Source organism: Pochonia chlamydosporia, chromosome 5 (assembly GCF_001653235.2).
Source record: "Pochonia chlamydosporia 170 chromosome 5, whole genome shotgun sequence".
In the NCBI taxonomy this organism is placed as follows: Eukaryota; Fungi; Ascomycota; class Sordariomycetes; order Hypocreales; family Clavicipitaceae; genus Pochonia; species Pochonia chlamydosporia.
This window is the reverse complement of record NC_035794.1, coordinates 3,748,890-3,769,423: the sequence shown is the minus strand read 5'-3', so window position 1 is coordinate 3,769,423 and position 20,534 is coordinate 3,748,890. Positions and strand designations below refer to the sequence as shown.

The 20,534-nt window shown below is 51.5% G+C and overlaps 2 protein-coding genes across 2 annotated transcripts; one reads left to right on the top strand and one right to left on the bottom strand.

Annotated features, from left to right (window-relative positions):
• Positions 1-1,123: 1,123 nt before the first annotated feature.
• VFPPC_06434 (zinc alcohol dehydrogenase) lies at positions 1,124-2,289 on the top strand (the record flags this gene model as incomplete). Its single annotated transcript, XM_018285467.1, has 3 exons — positions 1,124-1,671; positions 1,726-1,768; positions 1,816-2,289. The coding sequence occupies 3 exons, from the start codon at positions 1,124-1,126 to the stop codon at positions 2,287-2,289; spliced, it is 1,065 nt and encodes a 354-aa protein (XP_018142625.1).
• Positions 2,290-3,120: 831 nt separating this feature from the next.
• Positions 3,121-7,787, bottom strand: VFPPC_06433 (phospholipid-translocating P-type ATPase, flippase; the record flags this gene model as incomplete). The annotated part of the gene is made up of 2 exons (XM_018285466.1): positions 3,121-3,535; positions 3,604-7,787. 2 exons carry the CDS (start codon positions 7,785-7,787, stop codon positions 3,121-3,123), a joined length of 4,599 nt encoding a protein of 1,532 aa, XP_018142624.1.
• Between the last annotated feature and the right edge of the window lie 12,747 nt (positions 7,788-20,534).

The window sequence follows — 20,534 nt, the reverse complement described above, 5'->3', positions numbered from 1 at the left end:
TCATGAGCGTGGTGAGCTGCACTGAGAGCAGCCATGTACATGCAGGTATCATAGCCCCTGCCGGTCGTCCTCAATATAACTAACACAGTCGAGCATCAACCATTACAGTACAGTTTCTCTTCAGGACTATGTGGTCTTGATCAAACTGATTGATAAGATGTGATGCTGCGTTGCGTATGAGCCTCATATGCCGGCCCGCGAAGACATCGCCCATGCAGCCCATACATTTGTGATTGAACCAATACATCATCGTCCTATTCATTCATGTGAAACATACACAACCCGATACCGATATCTGTTGAAACTTCAATTCAATAGAAACAATCCCGATGCGCCAGCGAACAGCAGTCAATACAATTACGACAAATATCCTCATGCGCGCCTTGGCAGCAGCCTTAAATCAAGGTTTCCGCATAAACGCCTCAACACAAAAGACCAGCAAAGCCATGATTCGTCGGATGATCGGCTCTGTGGCCACGAGGCGGATCCATGGGCGGACACGGAATCACCGAACAATGAACCGTTTCGCTAACCTGAATGGGGAGGCGTTGACGAGAAGACGGTATCAAGCCGCCGACTTACTTGGCTCTTTCACGGAGGATTTGGTACCACAAGATGACTAACTACCTAGGCATGTATTGCGTGACCAGACTTGATGCAATTAACTTGACTTCTGGTGAGACAATCTCATCAGTCCCATCAGCAAGTACTCGGTATGCAGATCCGGCACCATCCGATCGTAACAGAAGAATAAGCTTCTAAGCTTCTTTGATCCACAAACGGTGTCGTTCCGCGTCCACGTTTAGCTCAAGCCACGATGATGGTCAAGGTCTTAGAGGCCAGATTTCACTCATGGCTCGCGGAATGGTGATGGCTGGGCAGAACGGTCTTGGAGCCTTCAAGTTCAGCTGCGTGGGGCGTTGCAAGCTGATACATTTAAACTCCGTAAACACGTAAACAGGAGCATAAATAAATCATCAGCCCAATACTGTCGTGTAATATACATCTGTATCTATTTCATTTCATTATTCATTTTTTATACGTTACGCAGCTTACACCTCAACCACCACCACTCTCACCACCATCACCACCAACCCTCAACATCACCACCACCACCACCACCATGACAACCCGCCTCTGGACATTCTCCTCCCGCGGCCCCCCCTCCACCGTCCTCTCCTTCACAACAACCCCAACACCAACCCTCCCTCCATCCCTCCCCCTCCCCCGCGACTCACCCCTCCCCGAAGAATGGATCCTCATCAAAGTCGCCTTCGCGGGCCTCAACATCGGCGCCATCTTCCAAATGACACTCATCCCAACCTTTCTCCGCGCCGCAACCTGCACCCCCGAAATGGACCTCAGCGGCACCATCACCGACGTCTGGCACCCCGACCCGCAACAAACTCCACGCTTCCAAAAGGGCGATAAAGTCGTCGCCATGCTGCCCGCCTCTCATGCCCTCGCCACGGGGACGGGCGCCCTCGCAGAATACATCGCCATTCCGGCCAAGTACGCCGTCCGCAAACCCGAGGATGTGAGCTTCGCCGACGCAGCGGGCTGTCTGCTGACGGGGATGACGGCCGCGCAGATGGTGGAGGAGTCGGGCGCCAAGAAGGGGGATAGGGTGCTCGTTGTGGCGGCGAGTGGAGGGATAGGTACCATGGTTGTGTAGATGGTGAGGAGGATCGTGGGAGACGATGGGTATATCGTTGGTGTGTGTAGTGGCAAGAATGGGGATTTGGTTAAGAGTCTGGGCGCAGATGAGGTTTGTTTACTCGACGTTTTATGCTCATTATAAACTGACTGGTGTAGGTGGTTGACTACACGCAGCATAAACACCTACCATACCACCTAAAAGCAACCTTTTCTTCCAAACCGTTCGACACCATCATCGACACGCTCGGATTCCACGCTATATACGCTCACTCACCGGCGTATCTCGTCCAAGGGGGCATCTACTCCTCCGCCGGGATAAAACCCCCGTCCTTTGACGTCCCCGACTTCTTGCGCGCTGTCATCCAGATGAAACTGAATGAGTGGTGGCCCGTAAGCAGATGGCTCGGCGGCGTAGGCCGCCTGTGGAAAGGCGTGTCCATGATGTCGCCTACCCTCGCCGACAGGGAGAGGATCGTCGCCATGCTGGGGAGGGGGGACGTCAAGGTTGTGAGGGATAGTGTTTGGCCGTTGGACGAGGCGGACAAGGCGTATGAGAAGCTGGGGGGACGGCATGCGAGGGGGAAGGTGATGGTGAGGGTTGATAGAGATGTTGGTGATGACGAGTGCTAGCTGCGTGGATGAAGAGTTATTATGGTCATGGGTGTTGGCGTACAGGGTTTGTTTTTGGCAAGCGTCTCCTCTCTAATGTGTGGCATTAATTAATCGTGTAAATTGAGTGTGTATCTTGCTTTAGGTGACGTGTACTGACAGTGTGTACGCTTAATGTATATGGCGGACGTATAATGAGTAAGTCGAGTGTAAATTACATCTTTTATGTGCCGTGCAGTTAACAAGTTCTCCTCTCTAACACACAGCATAAAATATAAAGTAACACCGTGTAATTGAGTGTAATTTCCTCTTTCATGTGCTCTGTACTTAATAAGCGTCTACTCTCCAATGCATATGGCATGTATAATGGTTCGTTTCGCCTTGTAATAGTCTCTGCCTCATTGTGAGGTGTAGTTAACAAGCCGTCCTTGTAATATATATAGCATAGCTTATAATCCTGTAGCTTAAGCGTGTAGTTATCTTGCTTCATGAGATGTCTGCATGACAGATAGCATTGTACGCTTAGCCAGTGCAGCAAGCCATCGTATTTACAATCTATACCCGACCATCATCCTCTTAACTGACTAGTCCTTCCTAGTTGGACCAAAACCCCCCCGCCGACATGTTCAAGCACTCCAAAGCAATGATAACGGGCATATAACCCAGTCACAGACACCACCAGCACTCAACGTCAACACCGGTCAAACATACAATCAAAGCATTCACCATCCCAGCAAATACCATAAAATACTTGTATCAATTCTCATAAAAGATACCCCAACGCCATGCTTCCCATCTATGGTATCAAATTCTAAAACCAAATCACATAACCTCATCATTCCTCAACCATGCCTACAATCCACTCTTCTTGCCCTCCTCGCCCATCCCCCTCTGCACCATCAAATCCTGCATCTCAACATCATCCCCCGCTCCCTGCTCCCGCAAAGCGGCATGTTCGCGCAACGCTCGCCTCGCACTACTATCCTTCTCGATACGCTGCATGAGATCCTGGTCCGTAGGCCAGTACACACGCCTTACTCCCTGGACCACCAAATCCATCACCACGAGCGTAGCCAGTGCGACAAGCAGCGTCGTCCACCATGATAATTGGCGGCTAAAGTTGTCGAGAAAGCCGCGGCGGACCATATCCTTGCCTACTTTCTTAGGGTACATGGCCGAGAGGATGAGGCACCACAGGAACCAACCCGCAATGGAGATGATGAAGCCTCCAAAGGTGATTACCGTTTTGCAGTGTAGCTCCAGAATTCTATCACAGTTAGTTTCATAATCACATGTGGCGTAGTATAGTGTGTGTGTAGTGTAGAGCAAACTTACAGTAACTTCACGTTGATGAAAATCACACCAACGGTAAAGCACACCGCTCCCATGGCGTACAAACTCGTATCCACAGAAAACAACGCGCTCCAATACTCGCCAAATGTGAAATAATAAATGACAAAGCTCCCCACCGTGCCCATAAACACCCATCCAAAGTACTGCTTGAAGCTGAAGCCCCTGTTCTGCTGTCCAAACGTGTACAGCTCCGGCACGGCAAGCAACGTCTCGGCACTCAGGTCCTTTTCGAAGATACCCAGCAAGATGACGGGAAGCGAAGTGAACAGGCTATTAAACACTGTTAGACTCCACGACTCAAAGAGCGAAGTGCCCGAGTATCCGTTGAACCGTTGAAAGTGGGCCTGCACTAGGAAGAAGAGGATTTCCTTCCAGAACGTGGCGAGGACGTATTTTCCTGTGCGGAGGTAGTTCCAGCGGCCGTGGACGAAGAGTAGTTGCTGAAGGAAGCGGAACTGGGCGATGGAATAGTCTGATATGCGAGAGGCCTGGAGGCCCTCGCGACCCGAAATGCCGATGCCCACGTGGGACGATTGAATCATGCCAATGTCGTTGGCGCCGTCGCCAATAGCAAGCGTCATGGAGGATGGGATGAAGCGGCGGATCGAGGTGACGAGGTTGGCCTTCTGCGATGGAGATGCGCGGCAGCAGATGACGGAGTCGACTCGCAGGACGAGGTCGTAGAAGAGCACGGCAAGGTCGTCGGATGCGTCGATGGTTGCCAGCGTTTGGCCATCCACCACGACAACTGAATGGGGAACCATGCCGCGGCAGACGTCGTTGAGGGTGGCAGTCATGGTATCTTGGAGATTACCCAAGGTACCATCGAGGATGTAGACTTCCGAGAATGGTTTGCAAACACGGGCAGAATGGCCGATATTGATGGCCGTCTCACGCTTGTCACCCGTAAGCATCCAAACCTTGATATTTGCTCGTCGAAGCTTGTCAATGGTCTCTGGCACACCATCTTGCAGCTTATCTTCAATGGCAGTTGCACCAGCGAGCTCAAACTTTTGCTCAATAATCTCGCCAGCTTCCTCAATCAGCTCCTGGCGGTTGACGAGGCTAGTCTCAGCCTCACGGTACAGTTCCTTCCATGAAGCATATGAATCCTCTTCAATGTACCGATAGGCGTAGAGCAGTGTTCGCAAACCCTCAGACGCAAAGTCATCAACATGCTGGAAGCAGTGCTCAAAAACAGCGGCTTCATTTGCAGCAATAGACTCGTCAATTCGATGGTCTGCATTCTCCACAAACGACGGCGCTTTGCCAAGGCTAGGTCGTCCATTGCGCGACACCTCCATCGAAGCTCGAGGCGTGCCCAGCTCCTCAGTTTCTCGTCGAGCCAACCAGGAACTTACACCCTCCGAGTGCGAAAGCCTGTTCATGTCGGTTGATAGTCTGCCGATGCTACGTCGCAGGCTCTCCAATCGATCAATTGATTCGCCTCGCTTCAGGGCAAGACTCGTTCTTGGCGTACCTCTTCCGCTGGCCATGCTCATTCGCGTTCGAGCCTTGTCCTGCTCAAATGTCTTGCGCATACTAGCCCTTCGCCCAATATCCTTTGCCTTTTGCTCGGCCAAATGACTTAACTTGAGTCGAGACGTGATGACGTTATCCGCGCCCTTGCAGAAGACGCAAATACGGCCATCGGGCATTCTGATGATGATGGACATCCTCTTCCGCTTGCTGCTGAATTCAATCACATCCAAGACTTGATATGACTCGACTTGGAGGGTGCCTTTCTCATCTCGCGACTGCAGCTTGATCGTCTGCGCCGGGCGGTCAATCATCAGCCAGCCCATGTCACGAGCGGCTTCAACCAAGGCCAGTTCATCAGGGGAAGCAGCTTGGAAAGAAATGTCGTCGCCATCCTGCTTCTCAGGCAAGCAAGTGTGGCACAAGGCAATACACAGCAAAAAGTGCTTCGCCTTTCGGGAGAAGACGGTGTTTGGCTTTCGCCGAATGTAGTCCAGCAACTCCTCCGTCTTGATTTCAGGCTCCTCATTCGGTCGTACCGTCGATTTCCAATGCGATGCACTCGCAACGGATGCCGTTCTCTTGGGCGGTGCGGGGCGATCATCTTCCTCGTCTTCTTCTAGAATGTCATCTTCATCGTGGTGGTCAAAGAACTTGGCCTTGTGCGGCGACAATGGCACAACCTGTTGCGATTGTTTGCCCTTGTTGCGACGACTCCATGTGGCAGCCTCAATCTTCTTCTGCTTGACATCCTCATCCCGTTGCACGTCCATGTCGTGCAGAAAGGCTACACCAGCAACGCTCATCTTGCGGAACCGCATGATGTTTTCGGTCAATGTGCCAGTTTTGTCTGAGAATACATAGCTTACTTGTCCCAGGTTCTCCAAGATGGTCGTCGTGTTTGCCACCATGGGAGTGTCTGTTACGGGGTCGTACATGTCGACATCCTGAAGCAAAATCAGCTGGCCAATCTTGATGATTTCCATGCTGATGTACAGGGACAGCGGAATAAGTGTGTTGAACATGATGAGGTATCCGAAAAAGATTTCCTTAAAGGGCACATTGGCACTCCATTGGCCGCTGGAAACGAGGTAGAAGGAATGGTCTTGGGTATCCTTCTTCCAGAGAGAGTATCCAACTGTAAATCCAACGGCAAGCATGATGACAATGATGATTTGCAAAAGCACCATCTTGTTGATGATGTTGTGCATGGCGGGTTTCTTGGCGGTAACGTTCTTGTTGGCGTTCATGCGAATCTTGCACTCCTCTCCAGAGTTGACCACGATACCGATGGCCTCTGTAGTGTTGCGAAGAACAGATCCTCGATAGACGACATTGTTCAACGACAAAGGCAGCGTCTCTTCTCCAACTGCAACCCGGCCATCGTAACTGTACAGGTCAATGTTGGGGTCTTCGGAAACAATGGTAGCTTGCGCCGACTTGATGCCATCGAGGGTGTTGCACCGCTCCGCAAGAAGAGGACACGCCTGTTTACTCTTTAGGTTTGTCTCGCCATCCAAAGCCATCGTCTCAATGTATGCAACACCATTGGGACCCGTAGCATGCAGCAAAACCATGTCTGCCGGCACGCCATCGTTTCGGCTCAGTCTCACCACGTCACCAACCTTGACGTGCTGCCACTGCACGTGCAGCCAATTGCCGTCGTCGTCGTTGGCATTCACGCCGCTCTCAAGGTCAGCATCGCCACTTGAAGCATGCCCTTTTGTGTCTGCCGCCTTGTGGTGCTTCTTTTCTTGCTTCTTTTCAGTAGAACCTTGTCGCCGTCCGTGGTTCAGAACCCAGGCCATGCTTCGATTTTCCGACTTGTCCAACTGATACCTCCGGTAATCATCATATCCCTCCTTGAGCATACTAAACGCAACGAAGATGCCCAACGGCACAATAGTCGTCCATCGTCCAACAGTACTCAAGCCAGGAATCATCTGCAAGATGCCCATGACCAAAAAGTAAAAGTTACCCAGCTTGCTAAACTGAAACAGCAACTGCTTGGGCACAAAGTCGTAGGCCGTATATCGCGAAGACCGAATAAAGTTGCTAATGTACGGCCGTTGGCTCCGCTCGTCAATTAGCGCATCGGTTGAGTTTATGGGAATGTGTCGCCCATCGACGCTCGGCGGGATCGGCTTCCTCCGTAACAAGCACTCGATGATGATTTTTTGATATACAGCAACAAGAAAGGCCTTGAATGCATCCTTCCACGACGGCTTCCGCAGCCTCTTGTTCGTGTTGTCCTTTCTCTTCTTGCCGGGTCGAAATCGCCGAATGGAATCTCTCAACGTCTCAGTCGCCTTGTCGCGCACGGGTCTTGTGGTCTCGGCAGAGGTCGTCTTGTCTGTATGCTTATCAGCATTGTCGGATGCAGACCCCATTTCGGCGTCGGGATCTCTCGACGGAATCGTAAGCAGCACATGCTGGTCGTGGCCAAGCCGTCTCGTCGAGTCCACGTGTGACCGCCTATTCGAGTCTTCTGAGAAAGACACCGACCGCACGACGCCGGGCTGGTGTACAGGGTCGGTATTTGCTCTCCTCGGAGGTGCTCGTCGGGGCAAATTTGGAGTCTGGTCGTGTGTCGTCATGGGTGCGACGTGGGAGTTGTCGTTGTTATCGTTGACCTCGTCGCGCGACGATAAGCCGCCATGTCGACTTGGTGGTCGCGCAGGAGCCATAGTCCAAGGAAGGAAAAATAATCGACAGTGTCTCAGTGTTGGAATGTGATGAGATGCATATTCGTTGGACTGAAACAATGGATATTGCTAGAAGTATGTGTTTCCGTGTCAGGGTATCGCTAACAAGGTCCAGAAGCCTGCAGAGAAGGAGAAATACAATCAGGTAAAAAGCAGGCCGCTAGAGAATAGATAGACTTGATAACGAGGGAAATATGCAGCAGAAGCACGGTTGTGATGGACAGAAAGAAAAAAACGTGACGCTTTGCCAACGTCAGAAGGATATCGCAGAATTGACAGTCGCAAGTTTGGAGAGAAGATTGACATGGAACATTAAAGGGAAGACATCAACGGAACATTGAAGGAAACCAGTTTCGGCAACAGCGATATTTGGAACAGCCACCACGAATTGACTGCTAGGTACCTAGATAGGTACCCAGGCCCAACAGCCTCAATGGTGCTCCAACACCAAACTTAATTCGCTTCCTTGCAACGAGGCGGCGCTACGGTCCAATAACGTCTAGAAATCTATGATGATCCAGGCCCGTGGCGTCCAAGTTTGTCCCCATGCCCCGCCGGCCTGCAATCAATCCAACGGTCGAGTCTGGCCTGATGCTTGTATGGAGTACTGTGCAGTGCCAGCCCAAAAAAAAGTCAACCAGACATACGGAGTATGTGCATTTGAAGTCGTGTCAGCCAGGCGCAGCAACACCGCCTGTCGCAACACTCTGACGCGGAAAAAAAAGTAAAAAAGGCACAAACTGCGACTGCAGAGTAAATGCAGCCAGTGCAGTGCAGCACTGCACAGCATCAGTTCAATGGTCCATCAAATCACAACAGCAATTATTGAACGCAGACGAACAGTCAGATCTTGGCACTTGCGTGGCCCCGTCTTGTCCTGACGTACTCCGTACAGCGTGAGCAACGTGGCGCAGCTTCAACCGAGAGCCAAAGCGACGATCCAACGTCCAGTCTAATCCAAGACAACTCGAAGGATGCTGTTCTGTGGCAGACACTCAACTCTGCTGTACTCATGCCGAATGATGCAGTCGATACTTTAAGCAGCACTTGTCCATCTGCCAAAATGGCTGCGAGTACGACCACAGTACCAGATGTGCGCATGAACAGCCGCCGCCGTCACCAGCATCCACCAACAGTGCAGTCTGCTGGTGAAACATCATCCCTTGCGCACAATACACACCGCAAACTCGTAAGGACAAACACCGCCATCATGTTGTGTCAGACTGTATGGAGTCTGGTACTGAAGTACGGAGTATATGAGCCTGGCAACGCAGCAAACACTACATGTACTGTACTCGTCAGAGTCAAGTCCTTCCTGCACAGCCATCAATGGCATCACCAAGTGGAGCCGCCTTCCCCTCCTGGCTTGAAATGGCTGCACTGTTCAATCCCATCCAACCATCAGTCTGTCTCCCACGCACCCATCAACCAACTCCCACCCAGGAGGGGATTCCATTCAATGTTCCCTCCTGTTGGTCAAGTCCAAAGATACAAAGCCTGAAGAAGGACAATGACTTGGGTGAGCCACTCGAGTCGCTCCTCTCTCCCTACGTACCCCAGTTCCCCAGTGCCCCAGTCCTCTGTCCCCCAGAGCGGACCATGTCCGTCACCACCCGTCAACTGGTTCAATTGACCAAACAACCTCCCACCGCACATGTGTCCACCACACACACAGTCTCTACTTGAAGTAGTCCAAGATGAGAACAAGTATCACACCAAGATCTCCATGTTCTTTTCTCCTCGGTCGTCAACCGCCACATACTTGTTCCTGTTTCTGCCACCGACGTCTCCCATCGTCACACAGCCCCCCATGTCATTACCATGTATCATGGAGTGGCTTATCCATCGAAAGCCGCCTCACCACCAAGGCACCTATACTCGACATTATCAGATCTCACCTCAGTACTTGCCCACGTACCTTGCCACTTTTGCTGTAGCGTCACCTTTGGCATTCATAATTTTAATATCCCAACTCAGCCCGTCCCTTCATGCCGCGATAAATAGATCACTTTACCCCATTCACAACAACGCACAGCACTGCATATAGCAAAGATACCAGAAATTTCAAAGCTTTGAACCCATTTGTATTGTATTCCTAAATGCGGCCACAAGTACGAACCTAACCTCGCCTTCACCAGCCAACCTCTTGTCCACTATTCTCAAGTGCACAGTCAAATTGCCCAAGAAGACGACGTCTCTTAAGATCGTCTGTCGTGATCCCCCTCGCGGTCACACCCGTGTTGCTTTTGTGTTGCTTCTCTATTGCTTAAAGGCGTCTCTTTCCCTAGTTTCAAGGAACATAAAATCCATCACTTTCCCCTTTGCCCAAAAAAAAAAAAAAAAAGAGCTTTAAAAAAAAAATAGAACAATGAACCTTCCGCTTGAGCCTCCTGGGCCCACCTCCCAAATCAGTCGCCAACATCAAACGCAAATAACAAAAAGAGAAAAATGACCCGTATTACTCAAGATATGCAAGAAATGTAGATTAGATCCCCAGGTATAGCGTGGTGGCAAAATCCGCTACCCTTAGACGGACAGATACTCGAATGGACAGAAGACGAAGCAGCCAACATGAAGAGAAAGCGAAGTTGTAACTGGCCGAGTAGAACATGAAAACAGGCCACCAGGGTAGGTAAATTCGCAGAATATCAGAATATTGTGCGTCAACCATGTTTGTTGCAAAAAGCGATTGCCATTGGCAAACACAAAAAAAAAAGGAGTAAAAAAGGAGCAAATGTACGATCGCTATACCAGACAAGCATGTGCAACATCACATGGTGTCGTCATCATGCAATCTGTTCGTGGCGGTCATCGTCGTGAACGAGATCGACCACCACGTTGAATTGGCGTCGTAAGGTACAGATGAGTAAATTTGGCGAGAGGCGATGGTACAAGGCAGATGGGATAAATAGCAACCATCTGGGTACAAGACAGGGTATGTAAAATCCTTCCAAACGGCCCAAAAACGAGCAACGGGTATAGCATTCCAATCCGAGGCCGGACAATAGCCCGTGGTATCAACGGCTTTTGACCGACAAAAACAAAAACAGCCAACGCCTGCATGATGTGTAAATCCTTCTTGGTCAACCGTAGTCTCCTGGGTAGCTGGGTGCCAACAGAACGTTGCCCGCACTTTTCACCAACAGAGACGGCGGGTGCTCCATGGCCAAAGTCCTTCATCTTCAATGATGAGCGACGGACTCGGGTGACAAGCTAACAGGCTCAACATGGTCAAACTGCACCAGTTGGTCCATGTCCAATTCGCCTTGTTGCGGTTGCACGAAGTTGTTGGGTGATTGACCATGCATAGGCAAATTGATGGTGTGCTTGGAATACATTTCGTTTAGACTGACGCCATCCTCCGAGACAGCGCAAGAGCCATCATGGCCCGTGGCATAGAGTTCAGCCGACCCAGGTCGCCCCATCATCGACATTGGCGGAGATTGTTCGACAATGGACGGTTCGCCAGCACCGTTGTATGGCATTGGCGACATTGTTCCTCCACCATTCTCGGCGCCAACCATGGGAGACAGGAAGGCACCGTTGCTGTAAGGGGTCCCAAAACTGGTCGCTGGAAGAGGTCCTGTCTCAGGCCCTTGCGACAAATACGTGCCGGCAGGGCTGGGAGGGAACTCGGATGGCGAGGCCGTTGTTGCTGACATTGGGTATTGGCGCATATCCAGTCCGAATCCTGCTTGTGTGTCGATCCTCAAGTTGTGACCCATGCCGGTTGGTTGCTGAGGAACAGGTGCGTAAATGCTCGGATTGTGTTGAGGAGGGCCCATGTCGCCCGGAGGTTGAATGTAGAACGAGGGCATGGGCTGGTTTTGAAACATGGCGAAGTCGATCGGGCCAGGGACGGATCGACTGCGCTGTCTTTTATGGCCCTGTGGTGGTGGGCGCATGGCAGAGTGCATCTGGTTCATACCCCAATGGTCTTGCATCATGCCGGCATGGGGTTGATGGAAGTTGGGCTGTGATGCAGGCCGTGCAGTTGGCGACACAGGAGCAGACACTGAAATTGCATGCGGGTCGGCGACGGCGACGGCGGCATAGTGCTGCGGGTTGTGTCGATTCATGAATGAGTCGAGAGAGACCAGTTTAGCGAGCTGGCTTGTCAGGACCTTGGGGTTTCCTCCCAGATGGTGGATCATGCATTGCGTAGCCTGGAGGTCTTCGGTGAAATCACCGACCTGGTAGAAGCCACTGCTTTGTGACGCAGAGTCCATGAAGAAATTCGGGGCGCGGTTCAGTTCAATGACGATGCCGCCCATTTTGCTTGGATCAGTCTCGTTGTTTTCCAGCCAAATATTCTTGATATACGAAAAGGGATACTCAATCTTGTATCCCGCCTGTTCGTTGTTGATGTAATAAGTCATGGTGCACTTATCGGGCGAGTAGAAGATGATGAGATCCATGGTGTTTTGTCCAACTCGAGTCCACTTTCCTATGCTGAGGGAGCGGCAAGTAAGGTGATGAATCACTTAGACGTGATTGAGTCAGTAAAGCACTTTGAGGTTTGAAGAGCGCCGACCAGAAATGGATGCACGACTTACAAACTTTACCCTGGGCCTGGTCGCCGCCAAGGAGCATGCCATTGTGGCCAAACGGCATCAAGCCCGTTCGGCCAAGGTAGCTGCCGCCCAGACCCTTGCCTGTTTCCATGGCTTGCATAGCGAGGTATGCTCTCATTGACTCCGGGATAGAATCGATATCTTCGCCTGTTTCTAGGCTCTTCTTCGCCAACAGCTTGATCTTTGCACGTCTACAACTGGGATCAGTATTCCAAGTTTCACATCAAAGGATTGCCACATGACTCTACAACTAGGAAACATACCGGTTCTGGAACCAAATTTGAACAGACCTTTCGGTCATGTTGATCTCCTCCGCTATCCTCTCTCTAACCCCAGCAGTGGGGGTTGGGTTCTTGTTAAACTCAACCTCCAGAATAGTAAGCTGATCCTGGGTTGCTCTTTGTCTCTTTTGGTTCTTCTGCTGCTGGGTCAATGTGCTCTTCCTGGGTGGTCGCTTCGAATTAGACTGTCCATTGCCACCGGAGCTTGACTGTGATGGGGACAACTTGGTAGAGGATGTGGGTGTGGCAACGTCACTCTCAGAGGCAGAAATTGGAGCAGGAACGGGAGTAACAGTGGCCAAGGCCATGGGGTGCTCGACCTCGGTGGCCATTGTGTTGTGTCGTGCCAGGAACCAATCGAATGCAATGTGTCGCGTCAAGTCGTAATAATGGCTAGGCCCAACTAAGGGATTGCCTTCGGAAGCCACAAGGTTATCAAGGAACGTCGAAATCGTAAGTCAATTCGCCTTCGTGGATTGTTTTATGGCGTGGTCGACGGGCCTTCGTTCGTCAAGGAGAGTCTGGTATATTCCTGAAGAGAATGCCGACAGGATGATGGCTACTTCGGTGTAGGCGAGTCGAACCTGGATACCGAAATAGTTTCGCGGTTCAAAGCTAAGAATAAGGGGCGTAGCGAAAGCGTGTGATGTGTTGCAAATATCAAGAAAATGTAATGAATGTGAGACTCCAAAATCCTATAGTGGGCAGATGTTGGAGGTTTTCCAGAGGACGTCGTCTCGATGAGATGGTCAAGAGTCGTCGATGAGGAGCCGAATGAATGTAATGGTCCCGGAAAGAGTGACGGGTACCGAAATGGCTACTAAACAACAAGAGAGTGACTTGAAAGAAAGAAAAGGTCGGGGAAGGAAAGGAAGTAGCAGAAGAACGAAGCGAGAGGGATGGTGATAGAAGAGACGGAGGAGAGAAAACCGAAGGATGGGAGAGACGGGAGGAAAAGGAACCCTGCGACCAGTGTGAGCACGGGCAGAGGGGAGAGGGGGCTCAACGATGGGGGGGTGGCAGCACGGCTCTGAGCATTGGGAGAACCCGTGCCTGGATTCGAGACTTGGGCTTCCAGACAGGACTACCGTGGCCAACCATGGCAGCCATCGACAGAGAAGTTGGGGGTCCGGAGCTGGATCAAGCCCAGTTGCAAACCCTAGGCTGCACTAACGTCTGCAGGAACAGGCACCAAACTATCCCGACCGATTGTGACGTGGTGCGTGAGTGAGTGAGTGGGCGGCCGGACCCCCTTTGCCTTCCCTCCATGTCACTTTTCGTGTCTGGTCTCGTCTGGTTTGGCCTGGTGTCTTTGTGTGAGGTGCCAATCCCATGCCTGGTGTGCCCGGCCGTGCTGGGCCAGTTCCTGAGCGCTGAACTCGGAAAAGGAACTTGACGACAAACACCAGACCAGCCAGGCCATTGCGCCAACTCGAACCGGGCTCCAGTCGCTGTCCACTCAAACGCATCAGATCTGACAGGGGTACTTTGCTGTTGGTAGACAGCCACTCATTGGCCCTGGTACCCTCCTGGCTTCTGGGCTGGCGCCGCATGTTGTTTGCCCACACACCCACCCATCTGACTGGTTCCCCGACTGGTCTGACTGGCTCTGACATGGCCAAGGACAAGGCATGCAAGACACCCATAACGCACGAGACTGATTCTCAGCACACCAGGCTTGAACAACCAGACGTTTGGTTTTCAGCGTGTGCCAGCTCTCCATAACTGGTCTCAAAAAGGTCGCGGCGCATGGCGTGTTGCGCTTGCATGGCTGCTGAGTGGCTCGAGCGGAGACTGTGTGTCAACGTCGAGTCTCCCACATGACTTTGCCGTCCAATGTGGTGGACAAAGTACAGTGCGCCAAGTTGATGAAATGGCAGTCGAAGCACTTGCTGCCTGAGCGAGAATAATCAACAAGCTATCCGTGTAGTGCTCCTTTTCTGTCAAACCGTTGAGAGATCAATAACCTCAAGAAGCCCTACGCCGATAATCACTGGCTCTCATGGCTGGCTATTGCCCTCCTCTCGCTCGACGAAACCCCCCATTCGTGTCGGCCTAAAATCCATTGAGTCGGTGTACACTCCGTACTCCATACCTGCTGGCAGGACCACTGGTCGTCCATGTAAAAGATCGTCAAAGTTCATGGACCAACAGGTCGCCACACTGTTACTGCTCTGTTGCCGGCGGTTGGCGCGTTGTGGGGATGGCTTCGAGCGCATGTGGACAGATGAGCGGGTTCCTGAACTCTTCGTTCCTGGTCTTTCCCCTAAATGGTCGTCGCGCCACTCGGGGCCGTCCCTCTCGACCACATCCTTGTTCAATGCCTGAGCTCATGCTCCACCTTCTGCTTCAACGCGACCTCGATGATCATGGTCTGGTGAACCAGACGAAACTCAAAGCCAACACCACTGGTTTTGTCCAGGGCGTTCGCAGGACGTTGTGCCGTCTTGTTTTCGCCCTGTGCCGACTTCGCCCAGCGTTGTTTTAGGACGCCCACTAAAGCACATCGTAAGAAAACTCCTCCTATCATCGACGTGTGTGAAATGGAGTCGAGTACATTTTTAGCATCCTATCAGGGGTTCTGATGTCGCGCCAGCCCTTCGCTGTTGCATGGTCTCCATACCTCAGGCACGCAGCAGGACCACCTTTTGCTGGAACAGCAGGGGTCCGCGTCAATGGGTGACTTGTTGTATTTTGCGCCATCCTCGAAGCTGGTTGGTTTCGACCAGGTTCAATGGACTCGTTCCTGGGGCTGGGCTCTTCCATGCTGAGTGAATCGCACTAGCTCACAAGAACAAGTCTGAGGCAGCCGAGCCCACTGCACGAATGTCCACCCACAAGTCGCCAGACTTGAAATTTATTGGATAATATTCCGTAGATAAGAGCCGAGCGGACTGGTGGGATCGTGGTGGCTGAACTGGCCAGTTTTAAAACTCGGTTTTCGTGCCCTTGCACAACATAGCCTATGTGCACGGAGTCTTATGCAACGAAAACAACCAACCTCGACACACAGTGCAACAGTATCCATACTCTGGATATTGAAGCAGAATGGGGAGGACAGACCTATTCGACATATCCAATCCGGCGGTTTTGGTATATAAACAGTAGCAACATATTCCTCATACGACTAACTCATCTGTCTTGGAAATTACGGCTCCGTACCGTTCTGTACGATGAAATTTTTAGACTCCATATTATTTTGAGGGCGATGATAATGTTCCATTGTAAATGCGCCGAGGAAGCTCGCGAAAAATGGTGTTGGCTGCTCTAGGGTCAAGGGTCTGATCCAAAGGGGAGCTACTGAGACGCATTTGTAGCAGCTCAGTGTCAGTTTATTTCGTTGGTCCCTTTCGACAACATTATGAGCTCTTGCTCATGCCGGCAGAGCTGTACGTTGGCATTCATGATGCTAAAATATTGTGCCGGTTGAGACTTTCTCCCAGACTTGGCTGTCTTATCTTCCAAGCCGTTTCGTGCTGGGACCACAGCTGCAAGGGGGTTCTTGACTCTCGCAGTGGGGGGGAAAGTGATCGATCACAGTCCTCAGCCATGCCGACCTCAGGAGCATTGTCTTGCCTCCTTGGTCAGAACGCTAGCCGTGCTGCCCTGGTCATCTCACGGCACAGAGACACATGGGACCGATTCAAGCACAACAGGTGGCGGTACATGCATAGCACACATAACTGTGCCGGGTTGCACAGGGTTTGCCCCGTGTTCGGCGCGGGTGAGTGGATGGCAATGGTCAACAAAGCTCCATTCTCTTGAACCAAGCCCTCCAGAACTGAGCTGCAGATGTCATTGGTGGCGGGTTTCCTGGAGTGAAAGCTGCAAGGTACCCGTATGCACTTTGTTGCGAAAGAAGCGAGGCCGCTATCAGATGTCTCGATGGGTTCATTGGTGTACCCAGGCTAGAAAGAAGCATTTTGAAGTGCATCCGTACTCCATACCAACTCTGGAGCCATTATGGAGTGGAAAGGCCCTCCTCTGACTAGCAGAGCAGAGACCATGCAGATCTGTCAGAATCTGGTCCCAACAAGGCGGTGTCTCCTAAAGAAGAGGCAAACCCAGCTGGTACATGCGTCATGTCTCTGTCTTCGGGGCTGACTGTGCACGGCCCATCAAGTCTCTAGAGCGCAGCAAGGAGTCTTGTTGGAGCCGCTGGTGCGAAATCTTTGGCTGATCGGTTCAGTTCGCGGCTGGGCTACGAGCAATTGGCTCGCTTTACCATGAAACGATCTCAAAGCGATCTGTGCTACCGATTAGCCAAATTACCACAGGGCCGTTGCCATTGTGCAGTGAATCCTGTCTCACAATCTAGGTGATGATTTGAGTTGTCAACGCGGTACTCTGGTAGTTTTCAACGGACGACTCAAAATGCAGCCCCGGTGAATAGACCTTGCTGGTGGGATACGGAGTAATGTAATGTATACAATACTCGCCGAGTCGCGACGACGGTGCTTCCAAATCCCTTCCTGCTTCGATGTCTTGGAAAGTTATCGAATGGCCCACTACATGTCGCCAGTCTGGCTTGCGTGTCGTGGTTGAGACAGTACTCCGTGCATAACGTGAATGTTGGTCGATCACCTAGTACGGAGTACTTGAGTATGGAATAGGGAGTACCAGACCGTGCACTTCTGAATAGCTCTTGGCGAAGCGGAATCAAGAGTTGAGGTGAGGGCATCGCCATGTGGCACCCTGTCTGGTAGGTTCTTGCAGATCAGATCACGCCTAATATGCTCGAGCACCTGAGTTGCGGAAGTAAAGTTGTCGTAGAATTAATTTGTGGGAAAGTTTTGACCAAAATTCTTGAGAGCAGGATTGGGCCTTCCTTGTCTGGGGAAAACGTCATGGTGCTTCCCCTGATTGTATTGGTGGGCCGTCGCTCCTGCCAAATTCAGATCAAGACATCAACAAATTGTCAAGTTCGTTGAGCGCATAAGACCAGATGTCCGTAGTTTTCTGGTAATTAATCTGTATACTTTAACATTTCAACTTGCATTGGGGCCTGCTTCGCAAAGCGAGTATGTTTTACGCAGAATTGGTGTCGTCCCCGCTTAGCTCAAATATTGATTTCCGATATTTCAGGGTCCGACACCTCCTCCGTACTGACACGGCAATTGTCTCTAGAATGACACGACCAGCTTCCACAGGATCATGGTCAACTCTTGCTCGCCCTACCAGCCGACGAATCCGCATATCGAGGCGCATAGTACAGGGTATTGAGTACGCTGGTATGATTGCAGGCAAGTGCTGCTACATGTTTGTAGTGCAAGGTTGGCGCGAGTTTGCTCGAAACTGAACTGATCGTAAATGACACAGAGTGCAGAACAGCTACACACCATCCGACTCGTCCGGGGCTGCTGAGCAGGTAGCCAGAGGCATTGATTCTCTGCCCTCCTTCATCCGGTCCGTCATGCAGGCACAAACACACAGTGGTCCCGAAAAAAGGGGGCAGAAAGGTGATCAACAACGACAACTCAGGGGCTATGAAGAGCGCGTTCAATGAGACACATGCCGCTCCGTCCTCTGTACCGCGAGACTGGAACAGATAAACCTGCTCCAAGACACGTTAGTTGCTCTTTCCCGACTGGGAACGTCTATTGTGGTCGGATGATCTATTAAATCGGTCGGCAAATGTGCTGCATGCAAGTGCTCCCTGCCATGTGCGGTACCGATACCCTTGACTCCAGAATCCTCCGCCAAGCTGGAGGAGACAAGCACCCAGGTAAAGTCTATGATATATCACTTTTTGAGTGGTGGCAGTATTGGGGCTTGTGTCTGCCGCAAGACGAGGAGCGCCATGTGCGAATGGAAACGAACATGCCACAATGATAACTCATGGGCACAAGGCGAAAATCGAAATTGCAGAAACTTTTGCTTCTGGACGCAAGCTATACCCATGATGGACCTGTGCTGGCACTCTGATGGTGAGGCTCACAGGACCACCCCAACGAACGCAAGGAAAGCCGCGAAAAACCACCAGTTGACCAGACATGCCCAGACTGTGGAGAGGGCCACTAGACCCGCCAGTGTTCCTGCAGTAGGGCGCGTGCTGTTTGCACAAGGAAGACCCCCGTCGGCTTGCAGCGGAGACTGTTCCGACGAATAAACAATGACTGGCTGACTGACTGCCCCTGAGAGCCATGTCCGTCAAGGAACAGGCCGGGTCTATTCTGTTCTGTTCTGTTCTGTTCTGTTCAAATGCTTCACAATGCGCTGGGCTCTTCCCAGCGAGCTTGAGCATGTGGTGGCTCAGCTGTCTGAAGTATATATGTGCACATGTCTCCTTGTGCGGACGTCAGCGCATGTATCGTGCGACACCGAATTGAGGTGATCGAATATTTCCTCCCTTGCCCTGCTGCGTCGGCGGAAACATGATGTGGTTCGAGGAAACGGCTGAAGCATGGTACCAGACCGCTTGTTCCTGGCATATGCAGCCCAGATGCTGCCGGTCACCAGTCACACGAAGCCAGACTGGTTTAGCCACAAGCTGGAGACGTGTGGTTGACCGCATTTTCGTGTCAATCATGTTCCGGACTGTTTGGCAGGACCCTGGTCCAGTGTCGTCATCATTGCTTGGCTAGCTTCAAGTTGGCTGCACTGGTTTTTGCAACAAATGCCAGGCTCAACTCCTTTTGCCGCCTCCATGCCCCTGGCACAAACATGTCGGATATCCGATCCTACTGGTCAACACCGCCACGTCTTGTTCGGAGCAATTGCTCAATTCCCTGTGGACCTCAGGGCGCTTGCAATGAAGGCAAGGCAACTTGATGCTTCAAGGTCCTCATGTCTTGTCATGCAGCGTCCGTCTGATATCAGTATAGTCAGCCTCCAGCTGCATCGCTTCGTTTGTCTCCAAGGAAGGAGCATTTCTCAGTCTGCATCGTATCAGACGCGATATGCGGTCAAGTCTGGTTCAATTGCTCAGCTCAATTGAAGCTTTTACCGGTCAACCCACGACCCCAAGTGGCCGCCGCTGGGTTGTTGACTCTTCTGTCCCTGTTGAGGCTTTTGCTCGCTGTGTACATCCACACTCTTGGCCAATATTGAACTCAACTCGAGATGTCTATCAAAGTATATACTGTATAAGGTTGTCTATTGAAACGGGCTAGCTTGGGGGTTTCTACAGTGGCTTAGACCGCATGTGTGCTTCTGTTTGATCTTGAACCGTCTGGTCTGGTGGCTGGGCAAGCATTCAAATTGTCTGGTCTAATAGGCTGGCACCGGCTCTGACTCCATGTCACCAAAGTTATCACCAGCCGGGTTGGTGGTGGTGCGAGGAGAGGGCAGACTTGACACCAGTGCTGTTCCCACCAGATCGACTTGGGATTCTATTCGCTACCTTGCTTTCTATCACCAATGTGGCTCTTGCACAAGATGATCATTCATATTTATAAGTTCAACGTCAACGTTGAACCATCAATACGCAGCACTTTTACATTTCCCTCCTGATGATGCCAATGGGTGTCATGATGAACCCGGCGGATCAGGCAGATAGATGTCAATTGCACCAGCCAGACTGGACGAGGCCCATGTCGGTTGGCTTCCATGTTCTCGTCAATCCCACCCCTCCACTCCACCGGGAGAGACATCAAGACATCAAATGCTTACCCCTGACTTGGACCCTGTCTGTGCATCAAGCCCCCAGCCAGTTTCTAGTCTCCGCCTCGCCCAACGGCCACATGCCATCGGCGCGTATCGCATCACGAGTTCGAGTGCCGTTGTTATGGCTGAGATTTTTTCTTTTTCCTTCTTGTGAGTGAGTTTTTTGGGCATGCCGGCTGGCTGATCTAGCTCCTCATAGTGTTGCTTTGGCCATCCCTTGATTTGGACCTACCATCAACAATTCTGTGATGCCGCCGAACACAATCCTT